The sequence below is a fragment of the Apis mellifera genome, linkage group LG1, assembly GCF_003254395.2.
Source record: "Apis mellifera strain DH4 linkage group LG1, Amel_HAv3.1, whole genome shotgun sequence".
NCBI classification, from domain to species: Eukaryota; Metazoa; Arthropoda; class Insecta; order Hymenoptera; family Apidae; genus Apis; species Apis mellifera.
This window is the reverse complement of record NC_037638.1, coordinates 14,856,208-14,881,419: the sequence shown is the minus strand read 5'-3', so window position 1 is coordinate 14,881,419 and position 25,212 is coordinate 14,856,208. Positions and strand designations below refer to the sequence as shown.

Here is a 25,212-nt window from a genome sequence, read left to right as displayed (position 1 = left end):
TTACACAATTATACAAATACAAATTACATAATAAAAGATTATACGTACAAATTTTGCATATATAAATTTTATTAAATTAAATAAATTAATACACATAATATGTATTTATTTTCATACATATATTATTGATAATCAAGAAAAGACAAAATATTCAGAATAAAAAATAAACAAAAGAGAACGTAAAATTAAATTAATGTAAATAAAAATTAAAGTTATGTAAGATTATGTTAGATTATATATATATATATATATATATATATATATATATGTATATTATATATATATATATTATATTATGTATATATATATATATATACATATGTATATTACATAATATGATTCGATATTAATAATATACGAATACGAAATAAATGAAAATATTTTTCATCACTTTCAATAATTTTTTTCTTTTTTTTTTTTCTAAACTGTATTTCTATTGTCTTCTTTTATTTATATTAATTATTCTATTGTTTTTCTAAATAATTATTAATGTCTAAAAAATTATTTTACTTTATGATTTTATATGGAAGGATTTAATTTGATATTCAATACATAATAAAAATAAATTATGTAAAAATTTATTTATTTATAAAGACAATTTTATTTTACTTTTTTTATCTTATTATTTTATTTCTCTTTTTTTTTCTTTTTATGATATAAATATATTCTATATATATATATATATACGAATAATATATATTATTAATGAATAAATAATAATATGCATATTACATTTTTATTAATTTTATTTCTTATTGTTAATCTTATTCATATAGCTTATTCAATAAATTATTCTACAATTTTGATTTTAATTAACGATTCGAATGATAATTGATATTTATATATAAATATATATTTTGATTATATATAAATATATAATATAGATACGCATGAATACGCATATTTTGTTTGTATGCGTATTCAGCTGATGACCTATAATTGTCTTTAGTAATCAATTAGCTTTCAAACGTGGAAGAATTATATACTAATTGTTTTGAAATTATGAGATCTTTCAGTATTTTAGTAAGTATTAAACAAATATTTAAATTAAATCTAAAAAAATTTAAAAATCAAATTTAATTTATATAATTCGAATTTAATACTTGATTATATTTTTATATATTAGCTTCTTATCGGTTACATCGATTTTATTTTTGCACACATTTCCATAACCAATTATTTAGATGAAAAATTAAGGCAAACAAAAATTGAAATAGCCAAACTTCATATTCAAGAAGAACCAATAGGTAAAAAAAAAATAATAAATAAATTAAATATTCAAATGAAATATATTTAAAATAAATTTTTTTTTATGATGATCATAGTTGAAAGAAAAGTGTACAATGTAAAATGGAATCGACTGTGGAAAGAAGATCTCAATAAAGAACTACCTTTTATAACAGATGCATTCAACAAAATATTCTTGGTAGAAGCAAATCGTTTTATAACGTTTTCTTTTGATACTTCTAACAATATCTCATCTCGAGAAATAATTCCAATCTCTAATAATGGTTCCATTAAATTTATCAGAGTATGTAAATTAATATTATTTATGATTACTTAAAATTATATATAATATTAAAATATTTCAATTAATATATTACAGAGTATTATCTGGAAAAATGTACTTTATTTGCTAATTTGTTATAAAACCAGTTTCTGTAGTATTTATACACAAAATAATTTACAATTAAGATTACGTCAAACCATTCAATATGAGGGATATCCCATGGATGCTAACTTCTTCGTTCGTGACAATCGACTTTATCTTGTAGTGGCCGATAATTTCGGTCAATTTCCTGTGCGGTCTTTGTAAGCGAAATTAATAACCATATATTTTTAGAATTATTTTAATTAAAAATATACATTTTTTGTTAATATAGCATATATCATTGGAAAGAAACGTACATGGATGTAATAAAGGATATAATAACTACTGCTGCAGTATCAGTTACTACATTTAAATACAAACAATCGACAATTATAATATTCGCACAAAATAATGAAAATATTCCCGATATTGGTTCCATAGTATATGAATTTACAGAAACCAGTTTAGATAAAATACAATTCTTGAAAACCTCAAATCCAATTTCTGTTCATCATTATAGACATGCAGGATTTAATTTTATTTTATTAATAAATCAATATGAACCAAGTAATTTACTTTGGTGGGATGGTTCGTTTTTTCCTTCTTTTTCTTTTTTATATTATACAGATCTATGAAAATTATATTTTCAAGTTATTTTTTAGGATATGAACTGTTAAACTGGCAACAAATCCCAGAAATAGAAATACCTGATTTAATTCATATCGTGAATATCAATGATAATAATTTTTTTTTTGTAGTCTATAATGTAAGTGTAGAATTTAACTGATTAACAATCAGTAATTATTTATAACAAATACTATACATATTTTAGAATATTTTAAAATTATACAAATTTGAAAATGCATCAGATTGCATTTTAATAAATACTATGAAGTTACCTAGTGGAATGTTTCTGATTGACATACGAACTCGAATCGACAAATCTGTCGTAAATATGCTGCTGATTATCATGAATTCAGATCAAATTTACAATATAGAGTCATGGGAGCTAAAAATTGAAGAAATTTTTCCTGGTTAGTTATTTTATTTTAAAATAATACTCTTTCAAAATTACTTCTCATTTCATTCGCATTTATTATAATTTTATTTTCAGAACATTCGATTAAAAAAAGCGATACTTTATCGAAAAATTTAATCGAATTAGTTGAAATGTTGCAACAAAGGAAACCTTTCTTAGAAAAAGCTACAGCCTTATGGTCTCTTTTATTCTCTGCACATGAAGATTTAACAATATCAAAACTTTTAATCTTGCAAAATTTAATATTAGATTCAGGAACTGTGAAAAACATTAAGGTCTTCATAGATGAAAATATTATAATACCTCGAGAACTAGAACAATACATGGAAAATTTAATCCATGAAATTGATAATGTTTTAATGTGGAATAATATAAATAGAGATATCATTATTGATGGAGATGCGTTCATTGAAGAATTGCAGATTGATAACGTGATTGTAGATTTTTTTAATGATGTTGATATTTATTCGAATGATATTACAGATTCAACTAAAATGCAAAAATTTTCAATTTCACCGCAGAAACAAGACATGATTATAAATGATCTTAAAGTAGAATCTATTTGTGGAATTCCATTCCGATGTAAGAGTTAATAATAATAAATAATTAATAATAATAAAAAATTTAAAGGTATGAAAATATTATTAAGAAACAAATCTTTATTTTAGATTGGTCTTTAACTAGTGATGTATTAAAATTAGAAATAAATTTAACATCAGATAAAATTGAATTTTCAAATGATACTATATATTTAAATTCGAATATATCGTTAATGAATTTAAATGTAAAAATGTTAAATGGCACGAATATCAACGAACTTTTTGATGAATTATTTATCATTAATCACAATCAGAAAATTAAAGGTAAATTTCATAAAATTATTTTAAATTATTAACTTAAATTAATATTTAAATTTAAATTAAACTTTTTTAGGAAATATTATTTATAATAATATGTTAAAAATCCAGAATCTTACAATACAAATGTTGAATGAAAAATCATGGAACAAATATATGAATACAATAACCAATCAAACTTTTGATAATTTTATGGCAAAAAAATTTAGAGTAGAAAATTTGATCGCGGATTCGATAAATGATATTCCAGTTTCGAAAGCAGCGCGAATATCTATTGAAAACATAATCAAAGGTATTTAAAATGAGATTAATTTAATTTTTTAAAGTTTTATTATACTATTATAATATTATAATTATTCATATTTAATTATTATATATCAAAAATTTTATGTTCCATAGGAGATGCAAAAATTGCGAAATTACATGTAACAAAGAAATTTATAATTGATTCAAAATTCAAAATATCAGATATTCCATATCAAATATATTCTAATGTTTCCATTCAAGGTAACGTGAAGATAAAAACTTTAGAACTGGACAATTACATGCAAATCTTTCTAAATAATGAAAAAATAAATCTTAATAATATTCTGAATATTTTTTGGACAAAATCAACCAATCAAATAATTAAAAGTGATATCATTTTTGAAAATAATTTAACTATAGATTATTTTAACACAAAATACTTGAATGGGTTTTCTGAGGAAGAATTTTTATATACTACTGTATCAATCATTCCAAAAAGTTTTGAAAAATTACATTTTGAAAATATTTACATAGATGATATGTTTTTCGTTGAAGAAAAAAATGATAGTTTCTTCGAAATTGCTCCAGAATCTATAATAATTCGAGAAAAATTATATGTAAAACATATACACGGAAACAAATTATTCATGGATGTTTTCAATGATGTTCCTATTGTCAATATTTTAAACCAAAAACAGCCTCATATTTTTCTACAAAACATGACTTTTTCTAAGATTAAAACTAAACAAATATTTATAAATAAACTTAATTTTCTCTTCTTTAGTGATACAAATAATACTTTCTTTTTACAAAATAACAAATATCAGAAAATTAAATTTATGAAAGTTCCGAAATTTTGTTTAGAAAATCTCAATATTGAAAAAATTAATAATCTCGAAGTAAAAAAACTTGGATCGTTAAAAAATATGAAGTTATCTGATTTAAAAGATTTAGTAATACATGATGATTTAAATGTTAAAAATTTAAATATTGTTTATTTAAACGATATTGTTAAAAAAAATATCGTATTCAATATTATCAATAAAATTGAGTTCCAAAAATTAACCGTAGAGAATATTACGTTGAAATCCCTACATGATCTTGATGTAAATAACTTTTTTAAAGATTTTCTTTCGAAATCAACAGAACAAAATATACCTATAAAATTCATTTTTTATAAAGTTACTGTTGATAATATCAAAACTAAGATTATTAATTATCAAGATATCTCTAATTTGATATGGATTGATAAACCTTTATTGATAGAGAACATTAAATTCGATAATTTAATTGTAGAAGGAGCCATTGTAACAAAAAAATTAAACAATTTTGTTTTTGATGAGGTAAACTAATTTTTTTTAAAATTAAAATATGAAATGATAATATTGATTTTCAGTTAAATTAAAGAAAATTTTATTTCAGTTATATTCAAATTTGATCAATATGTCAATATCAAAAATCACTAATTTAAAAATAGACGGAAATATTTCTTGGGATACTTTCTCAATAAACTCCACTTCTTTGACATTTTTATTCAAAAATGCAGTAACCAAAACAACGAATCAAACTATTCAAAGCAATATAATTTTTCAAAAAAATATATCAGCATCAACAGTTAAAACACAATCTAAAGAAATCGACAAAATACATAATATTATTGCAGATGCTGTAATAGATGATGAGAAAAATATTGAAGTAATTGGTCAAAAAATTTTTAAAGAGAATCTAAATATTGATACTATATCAGTAATTAATGATATTGATATTCCTATGATTAACAATGTTAATATTCTCGAATTTAATAATTCCGTAGTAAGAAAAGATCGAGAAGCAATAATAACTGGAATTATAACTTTTCTCGATGATGTCGTAATTGATCAAATTCTTGTCAATGATAATGTTCATAATATCCTCTTGAAAGATGTGGTTCTGGCGACTGATGTATTACCAACTCATATATTTTTTAAAAATCTTGTTATATTAAAAAATGTACGTTTGAAGAATTTTGATAAAGTAGATTTTGATGAATTCTTAAAGAATCGTATAACCATTGACAAAGAAAATGAAATATTTTTTGATGTACATTTTAATGATATTATAGAAATAACAGGTATGTATACAATTATAAATAAATCATGTTAAAAATTAGAAATTATATTAATTCGTTAAATAAATCTTTAAAACTGCAAGCATGAGAATTATTTCAACAAACATGTAAAATTTATAATATTTATATATGATACATATAATATAAATTATATGAATCATTCAATTCAAAATTTTATGTATACACATATATTTACTAATAATTTAATATAATATGATTAAAAAATCTTAGAGAATGCAAATGCATCAACGATCAATAATATTTATATTTCCGATTTGGTTCTAAATGAAAGTAAAGAAACGCAAATAATATGTGATTCAAAGATCTTTGAAGAAAATTTCATAGTAAATGGTAATATTTATACATCGTTTATTAATGGGATGAACATATCATTAGAATATTATAGCGGTGTACAAAATGATGAAGACGTTAAAATCATCGGAGATTTGGTAAAATTATTTGATTCAGATAATTTACATGTATATATATTTTATAATATATTTAAATTTGTATATTTTAGATTTTTGAATCAAAAATTAAAGTTCCAGAAAACGTATCCGTTTTCAACTTAATAAACGAAATAAATTTATATACCATTCTTTATAATTTACAAGAAGAAACACATCAAATCTATCGCATGTTTGTATTGAATGAAATTAAAATGAAGGAGAGCATTGTTCAATCTTCCTTAATTTCTAAAACTCTTACGAATATTTTTTCATATTTAGAAATAGAACAAAATTTAAGAATTCAAATACCTAATATTAAGAAGATTGATGTTGCTTATTATGAACAGATTACAAAACTGAATATGTTTGGAGAAGAAACAGGACATTTTTGTGGACTTTCAAATAATTGTTCTTGTCCAATTGAATATATAGCTGAACTTACCAAAAAAAGTTGTCAAATTCGAAAAATAAATAATAACAAAATAATAAGAAATTATCAATATTTTCATAATACATACGGTATAAACATAGAATCAAATGCAATATCATATAGCCGTGAATGTACATTGAATAATACCGAAAACGAATTCATTACAATTTCATGGATTAAACCTAACATAATTGATACTGGAGATATATTAACTAATGTAAAGGAAATGTCTTTAAAAATTCGAGGTTTCATAAAAGATGCAAAATTTTTCACATATGATAGTATGATATTAAATATTAATAAAATTATTAATAATTTAAATTAATTAATAAATTAAAATAAATTAATTAATAATTATTAATTTAACATTTTCTAATTTTTAATTTTTTTATTTATTTTAGATGCTACTTTCCTTGTACTAGCAGTATATTATGATACGATACATGCAACACATCAGACAAATTCTCTAATTTACAAGATTGATTTCAAGAACAATACATTATTCTTATATCAGAATATATCCACTGATGGAGCTTGGACTGTTGAAATTTTTAAAAGGAATCATCATGATGTATATCTTCTATTTGGTTGTTTTGGAAATTCTGAAAAATCATCTTTATATAAATTAGATGCTTATACTTCCAAAGTAAATGTTTTATTATTAATTATTTTAAATAAAAATATTTTAAATAATAGATTTATATATTATTTTTTTAGTTTATAATAATCAGAACTTTTGAAGGTAAAACACGCAATGTAAAAAGTTTAATTCAAGAACAAGATTGTTTTGTTTTCTTAGATGATTTCGAGACAAATGCAATAAATATCTTTTATTACGATTCAGAATTCGATAATTTTTACAGTTATCAAACTCTTTTTTATAATTCACAAGTTTATGGAATAGAATGTTTTTACATGAACGGTATGAAAAATATATCAATATTATAATAAAATAATAATTATATTTAATATTTTTTATTCTATTTATTATTTTAGAATTTGGTCAAACCAATTCCTTTATCATTGTCATAACAGAAAATGATCAATTTTATATTTATGAATATATGCATGCACAAGTAAGATCACATTGATTCATTAATTAAATTAATCCATATAATTTAATCTATATAGGTTTTTTCACAAAATTATTTTTAGAAATTCCAATTGAAGATACATCACCGCACAGATGATTTACAAATGATGGTACCTTTCTATCATTTAGAAAATTATTATATCTTTATGGGTACAAGCACAAATAGTACTATACTACGAATCATAAAACAAGGGCCCTAAAAAAATTTTATAACAATCTTATTATATGAATTTATTTACTATTATATATTATATGTAAATTATATCTTATGTATAAATTAACATATAGAATATATAGAATTAATATATACATATTAATAATTAAAATATACGTAATATACATGTATATTTACAATATAAATTTCATGTATTGAATAATTAATATATTTGTTAATCATATTTTATTACTTTATATGAATATATCTTGTTCAAACATCTACAAGACTTATGTCTAAAAAAGCAGATTTAGTATTAATCGAATTGCGCCAGCGCAATTCCAACGAAAGCATTGAACTTTAATTTCTACAAAAAGAAACTTAAGACAAAATCAAATAGCATAAAAATCATTACGTGAGAATACAAGCAATTAAATGGTGTAGTTGCAAATATTTTTAGAACGATAATAATATTCTACGACGAATTCTGTAGTCAAACAATACGAAGTGTAAAGGTTTTCCTCTTTCATGAAGTAGAAGCCATCGTAACACATTGAAGTTTCTTCGTTGTTGCTGTGTAACACTACTCTTAAAGTTTTAAGGTATATTCAAGTGCAGAAAGTGTTTTTTTAATTTCAAAAAGATTAAAAACATTTTAAATTAATCTCTTAAAATGAAACTGTCAGGATATCATTTCATTGTTATTGGACAACTTTTATTCGTCTCTAATTAACTGCAAGCAATTCATAACTTGTATATAAGTGTATGTAATTTAACTTATTTAATATAATTATAATAGATAAAATATTCTCATCAATTTAAAGAAATTGAAATATAATTAATTAAATTTAATTGCTTTTTCTTTTATCCGGCATGTCTTTTTTGGTTATGTCAAAACGATGAATTAGCATAATAAAACATTTATCAATTTATTAACATAATGTTGGTAATATTGGTACAATTGATCTTTTTAAAACAATCATTAATCTTCGTTTTAATTAAAACATTTTATTCTATTCTATTTCCAAATAATGAGAACACTGTTTTGAGGTTATGACACGTATTAGGAATTTTCCATTACTAAATAATATTAAGTATATTTGTTTATATATTATTATAGCATAACGTAATTATATTCTTATATATAATTATAATTAATTTTATTATATCATGTAAAACAGTTCCTTCAAGGCAGTAATGGCTGTCAAGGGGCTAATAGCAGCAATTGTTCAATTTTTAACTCAACAATTAGAAGAAGGTGATATTACAGCAGATTCTCGGGAAAGCCTTGAAGTAGCGATACAATGTTTAGAAAGTGCTTATAATGTACAAGCATCAGATACTCCAACAAATTTTAACTTATATGAAGTTTATAAGTCTTCCGTAGAAAATGCAAAACCTTATTTAGCTCCAGAAGCTACTCCAGAAGCAAAAGCTGAAGCTGAAAGATTAAAAAATGAAGGAAATACTCTCATGAAGGCTGAAAAACATCATGAAGCTCTTGCCAATTATACAAAGTATATATTTTAATCTATTTATTTACTATATATTAGTTCTATATATCTATATATCATACTATATCATACTATCATACTATATATCAATAAAAAAAAAATATATTTTTAAATAAAAATGTATATATTTGTAAAATTATAACAATATTATATTATTTTTTTAGAGCAATTCAATTAGATGGTCGTAATGCTGTGTATTATTGTAACCGTGCTGCAGCATATAGTAAAATTGGCAATTATCAACAAGCAATTAATGATTGTCATACTGCATTGTCCATTGATCCCTCATACAGTAAAGCATATGGACGTTTAGGTTTAGCATATTCCAGCTTGCAAAGACATAAAGAGGCTAAAGAAAGCTATCAAAAAGCTTTAGAAATGGAACCTGACAATGAAAGTTATAAAAATAATTTACAAGTAGCAGAAGAAAAATTAGCTCAGCCAAGCATGAGTAATATGGGATTAGGTGGAAGTGCATTACCAGGCATGGATCTTAGTTCACTCTTGAGTAATCCTGCTCTTATGAACATGGCTCGTCAAATGTTATCCAATCCAGCTCTACAAAATATGGTGAGCAATTTTATGAGTGGACAAGTTGAACAGGGAGGACATATGGATGCTCTTATAGAAGCGTAAGGATTAATTATTAATGCTTCTTATACTTATATATAGCATCATAAAAATATATTATATTTAAAAACTTTTCAGTGGTCAACATTTTGCACGACAATTACAAAATGCTAATCCTGAATTAATTGAATCTTTAAGACGACAAATGGGGGGAAATCCAAATGATCCAGATCCACCTCAACAAAATTAAAAACTAAAATTATGATACATTTTAATGATTTTACATGAAATGAAAATAATCAAATTTAATTGGAACATATACATGATTAAAAAGCAGTGTGTATTATTTTCTAATATGAAAAAGTGAAAAATTATAACTAAAATTCACTTTAAAAAATTATCACTTCTTAAAATTATACATATATGAATATCATATATATATATATGATATTCATATAATATATATGATAGAAATTTTCCTATTACTTAATTATTAAATAACAATTTATCTTTTGAATGTGTGCTGATGACATTTGATATGTGAAGATTAAATAATAAATACCAAAATATAGTGAATATTTTATGAATGAGAACATTTCAGAATATAATTGATGCTTTTTATGTCATATAAAATAACTCTCAATCTATTCTATTTGATATATAGTATAAATACTTTTTAACTTTTAAAATTATTTTCTATATGATAAATTATTGTTATTATTTAAAAACTAAATGGAATTACGTTTCTTATCAAATATTATAGTGTTTTTTCTAATAACTATTTTATTCATAAACTGGTTATGAAATTATTAAAAAATTTCAAAATATTTAAAAAGTTACAGTGTTAGCTTTACAATGAAAAATGTATATAATTAAACACATTCTAAATACATAACAAATTATATTATTAAAATATTTTCAAAATATGTTCTTTATTTAATTTCTTTATTTATTTATGCAATTAAAATATTATAATAATATAAAAATTTAACAATAAGATAATTATAAGTAATTATTTATAAATAATTAACAAGAATTACAATTTTAATCAATTAAATTTTATTATATCTTTAAAAAATGTGAAATTAAAAAATTTGAATTATTTTTTTTTTTAATTTTTATAGAATTAATTTTTATAAAACAAGATACAAAAAATATATGACAAAATTATTTTTATTTATCACAAATTTTTATATTTATAAGTACTCATTTTTTATATTTATGTTTTAATTTGTTTTGACAATCTATTTTGTATATACAAACTCATAATTATTAATATTATATCTTACATATCATATATTCACTTTTATAAATAATTATTGCCTTTGATTTATTGTTCAGTTTTTTTATTTTTTCTTTTTTCTAATTTACTTATATTTATAAAAACATATAATACACACACATATATTCATTATTTCTCTCTAATTTTAATAGAATTATTATTATAATTAATGAAATGTTAAATTATTTAGAGAATAATGATAAAATTATTATATAATAATAAAACAATTTTTTTTTCTTATATTGATTAAATTATTAATCCTATTTTTTAACATATTTAAATTTTCTATGATTAAAATAATTTATAAAATACAATACTTAAATTATATCTATAATTTATTATATTTATTTTTATGGAAGATAACATTTATAATTAACAAAATTGAAAAAATTTTTAAATGCATTCGATCACAAAAATATATAATTTATTTTATCACTTCATTTGTTTCATCAGTTTCTTATTTATTTTATGGCTATAAAGTTAATATAATTCTTTTCACGTTACAAAAATATTGAATGATGAAACTGATATAGCATTATTTATATAATTTTCAACCCTTCCTATCATTCATCTATAAATATATTCAAGAAAAAAGTTGCCAATATGTAAAACAAAATGGCTGGCAATAATATAAAAGAATAGAGAAGTGGGAAAATAATATTATACCATCTGATTTTGTTGAGTAAACCATTGCTATAGTAAGCTTCTCATCACGTGCAATATCATTCCCCTATTCTTATTTCTATGTTACTAACAGTCATTTTATCCTATATTGACAACTCTTTTGTTCAAGAAACACAGTTGTATACGTAAAATCCCTCTAGATTCTTAATACATGATGGCCCATGATTCGTTGATTTTATAGTATTATCTAGGAATGTATTATTAAATAATGCATAAATTAAACATCTTTCTTTTTAAAAAAAAATTATTATATTAAATATATTTTCATTTTAACATGTAACAAAAAAATTATTTTTTAAATATTGTACATATAATGATTCTTTAATATCATAATACTCTTATAGATAAAACCACTATATAAAAATTACTATAGTGCAAGCTCATAAACTTGTTAATTAATGTGAAATTAATAAACATTAATATTTTTCTTTTTTTTTTAATTATGCAATTATAATGATTAATAATTTAAATTATACAACATTCTACTAAGAGTTATACAATATTCAATTTCAATTATTTAAAATTTTATTAATATACAATTTAAATAATATAAAACATTATTATTTTATAATTATCATTATACAATTTATAAAAAATTTATATGAAAATTTATATATATCGGAAGTCTGATAATATTTTGTAAATTCCTAGGAAAGGGTACTTTTAAAGCCTCAATACGATCCTGAGAATAATGCCCCTCCTTACTACTCGATTGCCGCACACTCACAGATTGAGGTGTGGCCATCGAGGGCAGCCATCTTCTTGACTTTCTGTCGCTTAGCATTTCAGGTAAATACGCAATTATTTCTTAAGTAATACTGATTAGAGTGGTGTGAGAGTGTACTGTGTTGTGTGCTCGAATGGTTTAAGCGTGCTACATATCGCTTTGTTAACGGCGCAACCGGGAACTCTGTGTGTCAAGGAGGGAAAAAAACCTTCTCCTCCTCCCGCGATAGAGGGCCGAGGGAGTGCCATGCGTTACGAATCCACAGCATCTTCGCATGACGACCGTTTAATTCAACATACAAGAAGCTACACGCTGTGACTGCATTCAATCACTGATTTGGGATCGTTTTACCAGTTCAAATACGACCTGGGCTTTAATTCAGTATGTAAATCGTCCCCTAGGCTCTAGACCCCTGCGTCGCTATCCTGTCGCACCTTCAGCGCCCCCATTTTCCCCTCTCTGGCTTTATCCCCCTCCGCCACCACCTTTCGGCAATGCACTTCCGGCTGTGCAAAATTCGACAAAAAATTCCGAGTCCCAGTCCGGAAACCTAGTAAGTAAAAATTTATGTCACGGCTTCGTTTTGACATTCCTTTGTCATCGTTCATTCTGTCAACCGACATCTCAAAGCTACAATAAACAAAAGGTCGGTACGCTTTTTCATGGTAGAAATTCATATTTCTATTTACATTTTTATAAAATTTTTTATATCTTATAGCATATTTCTTACTCACTCTTTCATTTTACATCTTTAGAATGATTTCATCAGAATTTCGTGACTAATAAAAATATTAAACAAATATGTCGATTTTTTTCAACCTCTATATATATATAATGTATACACGTATAAAAAATATATATACATATATAAAAAATATTTTAAATATTTTATATGTATGATAGATAATTTTAAAAAATAATATAGTTTATACTGAATTAAAAAAAATTCAAATTTAACTTCTTCAATTTGTGAAATATTAAAATAATAAATTATAATATTATGTAATTAATAATTTTTATAACAAACAAATGAAATATAAAATTTAAAAGTTTATTGTATTGTTTTAATATTAATATTAATATTCAAGTTTTTTCATTGCTTTTCTTATAAAATAAATTATATAATTAAAAATTTTTGCTTCTGATTTATAAAAAGTTTTAAATCTTTTTTTGTATATTAATGAATATATCTATATAAAATATAAATATTTAAAACTAAAAAATTAAAAAGAAATGAAATAAAAAAATACATTCTTATAATCTAATAAAATAATATCTTTTAATGAATAGAATTTTATGTTAAAAAATTATAATATTTTGAAGCATTTTATAATATATGGATTTATATATATATTTATTTGTCATTATCTGAAATTTATGATTTTTATAAATAAAGAAATACAACTTATTTAATCAAAATTTTATACATCTTATCTATGTATATGTAATATGAATGTATTGCATATTATATTTTATTTTTGCTTCTTAAAAATAATTCTTTTATGGTATACATATTTCTTAATAGTGCATGCTTATACAAAAAATATCATTCTTATGTGTCTACGCATGTTCTTTAAAAACATTTTTTTCTCAAGGCATAAGGTATTCTCTTACATATATAACATAATAGTATATAAAAATCTTTACATATGAATTAAATAACATGTGAGATATATTTCCTTTCTTACATACAATTTTTAATGCTTTACCTTATGCACTTCAGAATTCTGTAATCTTTGATTTAAATGTGCATATGAAGTTATGATAACACCATGATAATATTAAATTCACATTATATTTAGTCTTTGGCATTTGCAGAATCTTGTAGTGTGCATATTTTCATATATATCGGAAGGAAAGAGTTATGAATCAAAATCATAAAGGTGCCATTATGATTATAGTATTATAATTAATATTTTTACAGATATTTAGATATTATGATTGAAATAAAACATATACGTACATATTTACATATATATATATATATATATGTATATAATATAATATTATATATATGACATCTGTAGTACATGCAAATATCTCACAGCCTTTTATCCATTCTAACATATAAAATGTCCACTTAAAGCAGAGACGCTGAAAGAAAGACTAAAAACATGGGATGCAATACGGGCCGATGCCTCGGTCCAGACGATACGGGGTACCCTGGATCAGGTACGATCCAATCAATATCCTTTCAATTTTCAGCCCTCGTAGGTTGCTTTCTAAATAGTATTAAAGTAGATATGAAATATAGATATATTTAAAAAATATTACCTATATACCCACTATGTAGCAGATAATTATGAAATTAGAGACAATTTTTAGCAGTAAAATTATATTATATTACAAACAGAGGGCTGTAGAAAGTATATGCTATTGTATTTGTAATGCTAGTATCAATTTAGTATTCTATTTAAATATAAATGAATACAATACTTTCAGATGACAAATATTATACCCTACGAGGTTTGAATTCAAGTCACTGTTTATTAGCATTGTGAGGAGGTGAATTTAACTGAATAATTTCAAAAGATTACCCTGACTTCTTCCTAACTCTATCCTGAAGAATGCTTTTTCTTAATCTCTTTCACTATTTTCTTTATATCTGTTTAAATTTAATAGATCTATCTATTTAAAATTGCTTTTTATTTATTTATGCCTTATTAAGGTGTAGGAAAAGTAGTTTTCTTTAATATTGATATTATTTACATCTTTTCAAATATTCATTGCATTTCCCATTAAGTTGTAATTATCTTATCTTACATGTATTATGTGTTCACTCACTGCATGCCTTTAGTTGAATTAATTTTAGATGGTGTTTTCAAGATGTTAATTCAATCGATTTAGATTCATTATTACTCATATTTGAATAATTGTTAAGATACTTTTCATCTATATTGTATAAAATTAAAGTTTAATCATATATAAAATATGACTTTCACACTAGTATTTACACTAAATTTTTCATTTAACATATATACATATATACATTTATATATGTATATATAAGATAAAACTAATAGGAGTTAGATGTGTATTTTTATTATTATTAATATATATATAAAATTAAATATATATATTCTGTATATATTAGTTATTATTAACAAAAAGAGGTAATAATATTTAAAATTAAAAATAAATGCTCATTTTTATTTAAATAATTATATTATATAAAATATAATTATGATATTATTTATGTAGGTAAGTTATTACAAGAATTCTAAAACATTTATATTAAATATGACAAAATATTAAATATTTTTAAATTATATAAATAAAAATTTGTTATTCATGTGAAGTGATTTTAAAATTTTTGTTTTTGCATTAATAGATATATTTATTAAAATTATTTACATTAAGATTAAAATTATGTATATAAAATTAGAATCCTAATTTAGAATATGTTTGAATTAATAAAAAAATATATAATGATTTATATTTTAGAATTCATGGCAGCCATTAGAAAGAAATTGGTTATTGTGGGTGATGGTGCTTGTGGTAAAACATGCTTACTTATAGTCTTCAGCAAAGACCAATTTCCAGAAGTTTATGTACCTACAGTGTTTGAAAATTATGTTGCAGATATTGAAGTTGATGGGAAACAAGTGAGTATATAAAGAAATTTTTTAAATATTTAATATATTTGTATTTTTTTTCTTAATATGAAAAAAAAATATTCCTAATATGATAAAAAATTGTATCTACAATAGGTGGAACTGGCTCTTTGGGACACAGCTGGACAAGAAGATTATGATAGGTTGCGTCCACTATCATATCCTGACACAGATGTAATCTTAATGTGTTTCTCTATTGATAGTCCAGATTCCCTGGAAAACATTCCTGAGAAATGGACACCAGAGGTGAAGCACTTTTGCCCAAATGTGCCCATTATCCTTGTTGGAAACAAAAAAGACTTACGCAATGATCCTAATACAATCAAAGAACTTAGTAAGATGAAACAAGAACCAGTTAAGCCAGAAGAAGGAAGAGCTATGGCTGAAAAAATCAATGCCTTTGCTTATCTTGAATGTTCTGCTAAAAGTAAGGAAGGTATTAGGGAAGTATTTGAAACAGCCACTCGGGCAGCATTACAAGTAAGTATTGTTCATTACAAATTTCTTTAAAAATGAATATAAACTGAGCAGACGTTATTATAAAAATTATGTGAGTTCGTAGGTAAAAAAGAAGAAGAAGGGAAGATGTTGGCTCCTATAATTCTTGAATTATCACCGATAACGAGACAACACTAATGGAATTGCTAGTTGCAATGAAGCTAGTTGTTATGCCGGAGACCCCCAGCGGAAACAATAATATAATAACAATTTATCTTTAATTATTTTACATAATAAAGCAACTTATAAACAAGGAAACTATAAAAATACGTAATATAAAAAAAAAACTATCAAAACTGGAGACTTAAACAACTGATTAAATTTAATACAAATATATATATATATGTATATATATATATGTGTGTGTGTGTGTGTATATGTATATATATATATATGTGTGTATATATATATATATATATATATATATATATATATATATATATATATATATATATATATATGTATGTATATATATATAAAATATCTCACACAACTGGGTCAATTCAAAATGACTTTAAAATGATAGAAGATAGAAGATGAAAATTTCATTAGATAAATATAAATATAAATATTATTAAGTAGTGCACAACAAAATGCACAGTATTACATCTGTGATCTAAAGTTATGTTTCAAAGATTTCTAGATCATTTCCATTTCTTTAAATTAAACTGGTTTTTTTATATCTATAAATATATATATATATATTTATATATATGTATATATACACTGACAAATTGTCTTAAATTTTATAGAAATATGTTAAAGCACTTTGAAACGATTAATTCAAAAGATATTTTAATTCTAATTGTGTAATTATGTATTGTATGACAAACAGAAAAAATAAACATAAAAGCTTATATATTATACTGCGCACATTTTTTTTTGTTATTTTCATATACTAAATTTTACAAATTCATAATTAAAATAAAATTTTTAAACTAAACATTTTCAGATAAAAATGTTTTCATACTTTTTAGAAAATAAAAGCATCAATTGATTTATTAAAAAATATAAAATATCATTTAAAAAACTAATGATGACCTTGAATTCTTTGAAACGCTTTCATTTTCAGCATATATGCATCAAATTATGTATATTTAAAACTATTTTGTTAAATGAAATTTTTTTTCTATCTTTTTTCATTTCAAAGTTATAACTTGATCAAATTGCGTAGATATTTTGTATATGCTATAGTATATGAGAAACTATAATGTATATTGTAATGACTACTTGATTGTATTTTTTAATAATAATGAATTGTGCTTCAAGTTTAAAAATTAAACAATTGTCATACCAACTATTTATAATTATGATATATAATTATCTATATCATTGTAGTAATTATCATTATTATTAGTATCTCATTGCTATCGTATGCATCTCTTTCTTTTTTCTTTTTTTAAATCGTAGTGCATGTTTATTTTTTAATAATAAAAAGAAAGTAGAAAGAAGATAAAAAAAGTTGGGGGAATTCCTAAAATAATATAAAAAGAGAAAATGGAAAGAATAAAGATGTAGTATGCAATGTAAAGTCATAGAAAGCAATGTAAGAATTTAAAACAAAATGTTAAGAATTCCAAATGTTACGTCGCTATTTTATCAAACCATCGCATTATATCTATATTTCTTACACAAAAAATGAACTTTATATTATAAAATTGCGTAAGTAGACCAACAGATCACTTTGATCTTTAAGATATCAACTAGATTAAATGTATTATTAATTATTATTATAATTATTAATTATTTTTATTATTATATTATTGTAATACGATGACACTAACATTACGGATTGTAATAGCGATTATATTTATATATTTCGACAACACATCCATTGTATCCAAGTACAGAAGTACATAAATGATGTCTTAGTTGCGTTTTATTACGCGATATTTTTTCAAATTATTCGACATAATGTAATTACTCTAAATTAATAATTTAAGGCGAACAATTTTCATAAAAAATATTGATTTTTATAATAATATCGTGGGACTTACAGGATACTTTATACTTCTACCAATGTTTCGATTTCGATTGAAAGAAATATGTATTCTTCAAACGTAATTAATTTATGAGTTCGAGTTACCTTTACAAAATGATCGTATATCATATCTGTTATCCTGTATTTTTCCTCCCTTTTATTTCATTCTTTTTTTTCCATTTGTATGCATACTATTCTAATCTAAACTTTTAATCTTACGTATCTTCTATTAAAACTAATCTATAAGATTCATAAGGTAGTTGTTTTTTGCAAGAACTATTGAATTAACGGCTGCAATGCAGTCTTGGCCATTGATTTAATGAATGACTGTGGAATTGTGTTCAACAAACTTTTTTTAACGATTAGCAGTACTATTGAATTACGCTTTTAACCGGGATCTATAAGGTTGCAATCAAATTTTGCAACGGTCTGAAATTTCATTTAACAAGAATTTATATATACATACATAATCTTAATAATCTATTGTTAAAATGCGTAAAAATAATTATTTAATTGTTTGTAGCACAATTTAAATTAAAAAGTTAATGAATAATTAAGTTTTTCACAACATTCAAATAAAATTTACAAAAAAATCCTAGAAAAAAAGTAAATTGAAAGTAATATCTTTGCAAATATAAATCCGTTGCAAAATTTATAAAAAATTTTTTATAATAATTTCTGAAGAATGTACTGTTAATTATGATTGTATCAGTTAATCCTTTATGGACTTTTTTTATCTAATGTTGCAATAAGTGCGTGTTTCAAAATAAAATAAATTACGAGAAATTTGTACAAACATCATCGCAATTTTTATAAATATATGGATCACGGAATATATTAATACATAAATTGTTAATTTAGAAATTATATCAATATTTTTTCATTATCGTTTTGATTCTTATTAAAATAGAATAATCTTTAATTATTATTGTATAAAAATTATAAATATTCTTTAATTGAAATAAAAGAAAAAAAATAATTAAACATAATTGATATTATACATAATTGATATTAAACATAATTGATAATATGACATTTTATGAAAAAAGTTAAATATTGTTATATGCACAAACTTATAAAATAATATGAATTTCTATGTTTAATAAGAATCAAAATGATAATATTTCGTATATCATAGCGTCTACCAAATTCATTAACGTCTCCATAAAAAAAGAGATAAAACAACTCTGTTATTTTACATATTTAGTCCATATAGGATTAAAGATTGTATATAAAATATTACTATTCCTGAAATAGATAAGGTATTATACCTTCTGAATGTCCTATAATTTTTGTTAAGCATTTCTTTATCTATTTATCATGGTATGAAGTAATGATAAAAATATAAATCACTATTCATTTTCTTACGATGATGTTACAACAAATATATATATGTATACATATACAGGGTGTTAATATATGGGATAGCTATAGAAAATTAATTCTTTACCAAAATAAATACAAAAAATGATGTACAAAAATATCAATTAAGCTTATTTATTAAATTATAACTAATTGAAATTTACATTAGATGAAACAAGAGGAAAAAGATTTCAAAAATTTCAATCTTGAAAATCGAGATCACTTTATCTTCGTTGCATCACACTTCATTCCCGCTTCATTTAACACAAATTACATAAATTTAAACTTAATTATTTATAATTTAATAAATAAGTCTCAATTTTTATATTTATCTTGACTTTTGATGCTTTTCAAAAATGTCTTGAACAAAACGAATATATTAAAACCCTATATGTATGATAAATATATTATTTTAATTTTGAATACCAAAAGTACATATTTGTATATGAAACGAATATGTAAAAAAAAAATAGAAAATATTTACTATTTTCTACGTCTCCACAGTTCTCTATAAATAATTTTATAATATTCTAATTAGTTATGCCAATAGCAAAGTTAAAAAAGATACTTCCAAGAATAAAAATGCAATCATTTATATGTAATACTTTTTTAATACGTTTTACTTTCTCATTATAATTAAAATGAAAAAGAAAACATTTTTTTATAATTAGGAAAATAAAATCAGGAGTAAATTTTTTGGATTTTCATAGATTACTTTATAATTAATTAATCTTTACTCCATATATTTAAATATATTATTCCATATATCAAATTGTAATTAATAATAAAAATTACTTATTAATTTTTGTAAATTATTACTCCTGAAATAATTAAAAATCTATAAATTTAAATATTAAATTCAATCAGTTTGCTACAATTTAAAAAGGATCTTTGAAAATACATCAATATGCAAAATATATTGTACAATGAATTTTTATTTATATAAAAATTATATATTAGGGAGCTTAATACTAAAAAAATGAAGATATTATTAGATTCTCAGTGCAAAATTTTATAAAAAAACATTTATTTTATTTTTGATATAAATAAGATAATTTATTGACTTCAATCTAATATATAATAAAATATGAAAAATGGAATGAAAAATTAAATGTTAAGTATTATTTGTTAGATCTGGAAAACTTTGATATAATATCAATTCTGCACAGTTTACATAATATATAACATTATAAAGTTATATAATATATAGATGATCCTACTCTAGTTATTCACTTTTTCAAATACATTGTAAAATAAATGCAGTTGCATTACCAAAGATTTTTAATTGCTTTCTAATCTGTCTCTGGAGTTAGAAAAATTTTTTGCTTTTATGTTTTTAGCTAGATACAGTACTTTTCTCACACTCATAAATTGTACAAAGAAAATTTCAGTTCAAGTTTTGCTGAGATATATGTTAAAATTGTATGTAATAAACCAACCACATATCTGTAGTGAAAAAATTTACAATTCATCACTCTTCGGTTTAACACTTTTGCCTTTACGATCAAATCCTTTTAACTCATTAGTTGCATGTTTAGCAATATATTTAATAAAATCATCAAGCTCTCTGCCACCTTCATATTTGACTGGATTATTTTTAGAGTTTTTAGGTGCCCAATAAAGTGTAGGAAAACCTCGAACTTCATATGGGCCAGGAACATCATTAGCAGTAGCATCAAACTTTATGATCTCAACATCCTCATTCGCAAGTTTTTCTCCTAATTCATCATAAACAGGAGCTAATTTTTTACAATGACCGCACCAAGGTGCATAAAATTCAATCAATGTATCTTTGTCATTATTTGTAACAAGTTCGTCAAAATTTCGGGCTACCGCAATTTTAACATTTCCAGAATTATCTTCAGGAATTGGTTCAGACTTTAGATATGGTTCTAAAACACCAGCTTCCATATCTTTTAAAAATGCTTCAAATGTACTAACAGAGAATTCATCTTTCATAACAAATTTTTGGTTATTAATATTTCGTGCCAATATAACAGGTTTATCACCTTTAACAAAATCAATTCCAAAATCATTCAATTCATGCTGAAAATCATCTTTGGAAGAAATAGCAAAGTTCAAATTAGGGAAGTCCTTAGCAACTTTGATAATTCTATTACGCCAATAGTTTGTACCCTTTGAATTCTTGATATAATCTACTGCATAATATGCAACAACTAATGGATTTTTAAATTCTGCTGTATTATCTCGTGTACGAACTCCCGCAATACCAAAACTAAAATAAATATTCAGTTTTAGCAAATACTACAAATATAATATAAATATTTATGTATATAATAATATAAATATTTGTAAAACATACTAATTCTTATTAATAAATTCTTGAATATCACCCATAGTTTCATCATATTTCACAATGTTTGCTTCAAATTTATTTTGCAAAATTTTTGGTCTATATAAAACAATAGTATTCCTGAAAATAAAAAAAAAATTTTTATTTTATATTTAATATTACTCATAATATAAATTTATTATAATACAAATAAATTACTTATATCCTTCTTTTTCCATAAGTGATTTGGCAGTTGTGTGTGCAAATCTAACTTTTTCTTTAAGTTTTTTAGAAACCGCATGAAAAGTTGTTGCTAAAGATAAATCTTCTTTTTCAAAGAAACCTACAACACTTACTTCATCAGAATCTAAAAATGACTTTAAACAATTTTCTTCATTTAATTCTTTAGATGCTGGACCAACTTGTGCCTAAAATATATTAAAACTAGTTTATATAAAATATTTAAGTAACTTCTATATTATCAAAATCCTAGTTACCTTCATATACTTAGCAATGCCAACAGCTTCTCTAGGTCCATTGTAATCACTAACAAAATCACCTTTAGAAAAGATCTTTAATGTTGGATAACCACTAACAGAATATTTATTACAAGTATCCTTTCCACTTTCTGTACAATCAACTTTAGCAAGAGTAATTGATGGATCATTATCTAAAAGCATTTCAGCAGCTTTTGCATATTCTGGTTTCAATCGTTTGCAATGACCACACCTGAAATAAATATTCATATAATTAAATTAAATACCTCAAAACATAAAATTGAATTATTTTTATATTTTCTTATATAAAAATAAATATTAAAATTAGTTATTAATATGTTACAAGCCGGCATTTGAAATTATTGAAACTTCTACAAATATTTTTTTTAAATTAATTTTTTTTTATAATTATAATACATATAATAAAATAATAAAATAATAAAATTGTCTCCAATTCTGAAAATATACAATTATTGCAAAGAAACTTCTTACCATGGTGCGTAAAACATAACAAGCGTGTTTTCAAGCCGTTCTAATTCATGGCTAAAAGTTTCGTCGGTTAGCTCCACCACATCTTTTTCTTCAGCTAAGACTGAAGCGAAAACCAAAAAAAGAAAGTTAAAATATTTAAATAGCATTGTGGAAACTTATTTTTAAATCAAATTCAATCTAATCGTTTTCTTCAAAAGATACTGCTCGACGTGGCTTCAACAATAAGTTAGCCAAGATAGCCACGCAGTGCTGTCGTGTCCTGATTGGCTATTTCTACTGAGTATTTCATTGCGTGGGGATGTATTTTCATTGTATGTAATACAACATCTAAATGAATAAAACAAGATTTCAAATACATGTCAACGAAAATTATTTCATCGATCTTTATTTTAAGAAAAGGAACTAAAAAAAAAATTTTTTTACTATCATTTTATCTCTCGTTCAAAATAGAGAATTGATTACAGTTTAAATAAATAATAAGTATTTTATATATAAAATATAATGTTCAATGTGGCAACACTGTTTTTGCAAACATTAGGCAAGATACACAGTGAGTACACAATATCGTTGCAGCTTAAAACAATCTTATAACTATATACTTATAAATACAACTGCGAATGTCAAATGTAAATAAATTAATGAAAGTTTTTATTTTCAAAATAATATATAACTATTTACAAAATCTAATTTAATCATTGTTAAGTCTGAAATATGTATTTTATTTTATCGTAATTATTAATTTTTAGTTTACTCTTTTAACTTTAAGTAATATGTTTATAATGTTCATAATATGTACATTCTGAAAATTATAATTTCGAAAAAATTAAATTTTAATTTGAGATATTAATATTCAATTTATAATTATTTCTTTATAATTTATTTTAATTTTAAAAATGATATATAGATGTCGAAAAATTATTTATTTATAATTATTGCTTTCAAAATAAAATAATTTATTTCAAGGATAAGATAAATATGAAATCTCTATGTATCATATTTTACATTATATTTGAATTATTTTTTATTCACAAATGATATCATTTTTTTCGTTTTTCAATATCTTTGTTTCAATTTAATTTGTGAATTTGTATAATAGACTATATTTATAATAGACTATATATAAGATAATAGTTTGATATATTATAATATTAATTTTTACAATCATACGATTGTGATTAAATTATAAAAACATAAATTTATTGAATAATCTCGAATATATAACGATATCATTGCTCATATGCATACTAAATCTAATATGATGTTATGAAAAAAAATTTTTTCAGCGTAGAAAAAGTACTAAAACGTCATATTATTTCCATTCCTAATATTATTTTCAATATAATTATAAAGATAAATTTATATATTAGTTAAAAAGATTATAAATAAAATCATATAAAATTGCATAAAAGTAAAAGTAGGAAAAATTTCTTTTCGTATTTTTTTCTTTAAATTTTTATGTTTGGTAATACTGAATATTTTGCAAGAGTGCAAATTTTACAAAATATATGGGTTATCTATTTTTTTAGAGATATCTAATATAATTTTTTTAATATAATATATATTTTTGTAATATAATATAATCTTTTTAATAATTATATTCAGAATAGACTTATTTAAATGTTTGTCAAAAGTTGCTAAGTCTTTTAATAGATATGATCTTTTATAGATATGTCATTAAATATTGTGTAAAAAATATGTAATTTTAATGTGACAAGTAACTAGTTCATTATTC

General features: G+C 22.4%; 4 protein-coding genes across 13 annotated transcripts; 3 read left to right on the top strand and 1 right to left on the bottom strand.

The window, feature by feature from the left end:
- The first annotated feature begins 937 nt into the window (after positions 1–937).
- On the top strand, positions 938–8,058 carry LOC100577521. Its single transcript, XM_026440740.1, has 18 exons — positions 938–1,023; positions 1,127–1,247; positions 1,326–1,531; positions 1,607–1,812; positions 1,884–2,179; positions 2,254–2,357; positions 2,424–2,625; positions 2,706–3,212; positions 3,299–3,493; positions 3,564–3,779; positions 3,887–5,076; positions 5,156–5,843; positions 6,072–6,289; positions 6,361–7,000; positions 7,121–7,365; positions 7,437–7,641; positions 7,716–7,795; positions 7,875–8,058. The coding sequence occupies exons 1-18, from the start codon at positions 1,003–1,005 to the stop codon at positions 8,010–8,012; spliced, it is 5,478 nt and encodes a 1,825-aa protein (XP_026296525.1). The 5' UTR covers positions 938–1,002; the 3' UTR covers positions 8,013–8,058.
- Positions 8,059–8,272: 214 nt separating this feature from the next.
- On the top strand, positions 8,273–10,684 carry LOC409909 (small glutamine-rich tetratricopeptide repeat-containing protein alpha). Of its 4 annotated transcripts, none has more exons than XM_006570726.3 (4): positions 8,273–8,568; positions 9,148–9,483; positions 9,645–10,112; positions 10,189–10,643. In XM_006570726.3, exons 2-4 carry the CDS (start codon positions 9,164–9,166, stop codon positions 10,298–10,300), a joined length of 900 nt encoding a protein of 299 aa, XP_006570789.1. In that variant the 5' UTR covers positions 8,273–8,568; positions 9,148–9,163; the 3' UTR covers positions 10,301–10,643. The 4 variants fall into 4 exon arrangements, with proteins under 4 accessions (XP_006570789.1, XP_006570790.1, XP_016766860.1 ...); XM_006570727.3 differs by having other exon boundaries at positions 8,293–8,729; XM_016911371.2 differs by lacking the exon at positions 8,273–8,568 and adding an exon at positions 9,005–9,060 and having other exon boundaries at positions 10,189–10,684.
- Positions 10,685–12,674: 1,990 nt separating this feature from the next.
- LOC409910 (ras-like GTP-binding protein Rho1) lies at positions 12,675–17,143 on the top strand. Of its 7 annotated transcripts, XM_016911386.2 has the most exons (6): positions 12,695–12,805; positions 12,939–13,124; positions 14,830–14,915; positions 16,188–16,348; positions 16,454–16,837; positions 16,913–17,143. In XM_016911386.2, the coding sequence occupies exons 3-6, from the start codon at positions 14,858–14,860 to the stop codon at positions 16,991–16,993; spliced, it is 684 nt and encodes a 227-aa protein (XP_016766875.1). In that variant the 5' UTR covers positions 12,695–12,805; positions 12,939–13,124; positions 14,830–14,857; the 3' UTR covers positions 16,994–17,143. The 7 variants fall into 7 exon arrangements, with proteins under 7 accessions (XP_016766881.1, XP_016766875.1, XP_016766882.1 ...); XM_016911393.2 differs by lacking the exon at positions 14,830–14,915; XM_016911389.2 differs by lacking the exon at positions 12,939–13,124 and having other exon boundaries at positions 12,704–12,805.
- Positions 17,144–21,113: 3,970 nt separating this feature from the next.
- Positions 21,114–23,762, bottom strand: LOC409911 (protein disulfide-isomerase A3). The gene is made up of 5 exons (XM_623279.6): positions 23,481–23,762; positions 22,989–23,220; positions 22,711–22,919; positions 22,522–22,632; positions 21,114–22,434 (listed from the first exon to the last, which is right to left on the bottom strand). The coding sequence occupies exons 1-5, from the start codon at positions 23,624–23,626 to the stop codon at positions 21,660–21,662; spliced, it is 1,473 nt and encodes a 490-aa protein (XP_623282.2). The 5' UTR covers positions 23,627–23,762; the 3' UTR covers positions 21,114–21,659.
- Between the last annotated feature and the right edge of the window lie 1,450 nt (positions 23,763–25,212).

Coding starts and splice junctions, on each gene's coding strand:
- LOC100577521 (XM_026440740.1), top strand. CDS start 1,003: ATGAGATCTTTCAGTATTTTA. Junction 1,248..1,325: donor TATTCAAGAAGAACCAATAG/GTAAAAAAAAAA, acceptor TGATGATCATAG/TTGAAAGAAAAGTGTACAAT. Junction 5,077..5,155: donor ACAATTTTGTTTTTGATGAG/GTAAACTAATTT, acceptor ATTTTATTTCAG/TTATATTCAAATTTGATCAA.
- LOC409909 (XM_016911371.2), top strand. CDS start 9,020: ATGACACGTATTAGGAATTTTCCATTACTAAATAATATTAA. Junction 9,061..9,147: donor CCATTACTAAATAATATTAA/GTATATTTGTTT, acceptor CATGTAAAACAG/TTCCTTCAAGGCAGTAATGG. Junction 10,113..10,188: donor ATGGATGCTCTTATAGAAGC/GTAAGGATTAAT, acceptor AAAACTTTTCAG/TGGTCAACATTTTGCACGAC.
- LOC409910 (XM_016911386.2), top strand. CDS start 14,858: ATGGGATGCAATACGGGCCGATGCCTCGGTCCAGACGATACGGGGTAC. Junction 16,349..16,453: donor TTGAAGTTGATGGGAAACAA/GTGAGTATATAA, acceptor TATCTACAATAG/GTGGAACTGGCTCTTTGGGA. Junction 16,838..16,912: donor CCACTCGGGCAGCATTACAA/GTAAGTATTGTT, acceptor AAATTATGTGAG/TTCGTAGGTAAAAAAGAAGA.
- LOC409911 (XM_623279.6), bottom strand. CDS start 23,626: ATGCTATTTAAATATTTTAACTTTCTTTTTTTGGTTTTCGCTTCAGTC. Junction 23,221..23,480: donor GTTATGTTTTACGCACCATG/GTAAGAAGTTTC, acceptor TATTTATTTCAG/GTGTGGTCATTGCAAACGAT. Junction 22,920..22,988: donor GCATTGCTAAGTATATGAAG/GTAACTAGGATT, acceptor AATATATTTTAG/GCACAAGTTGGTCCAGCATC.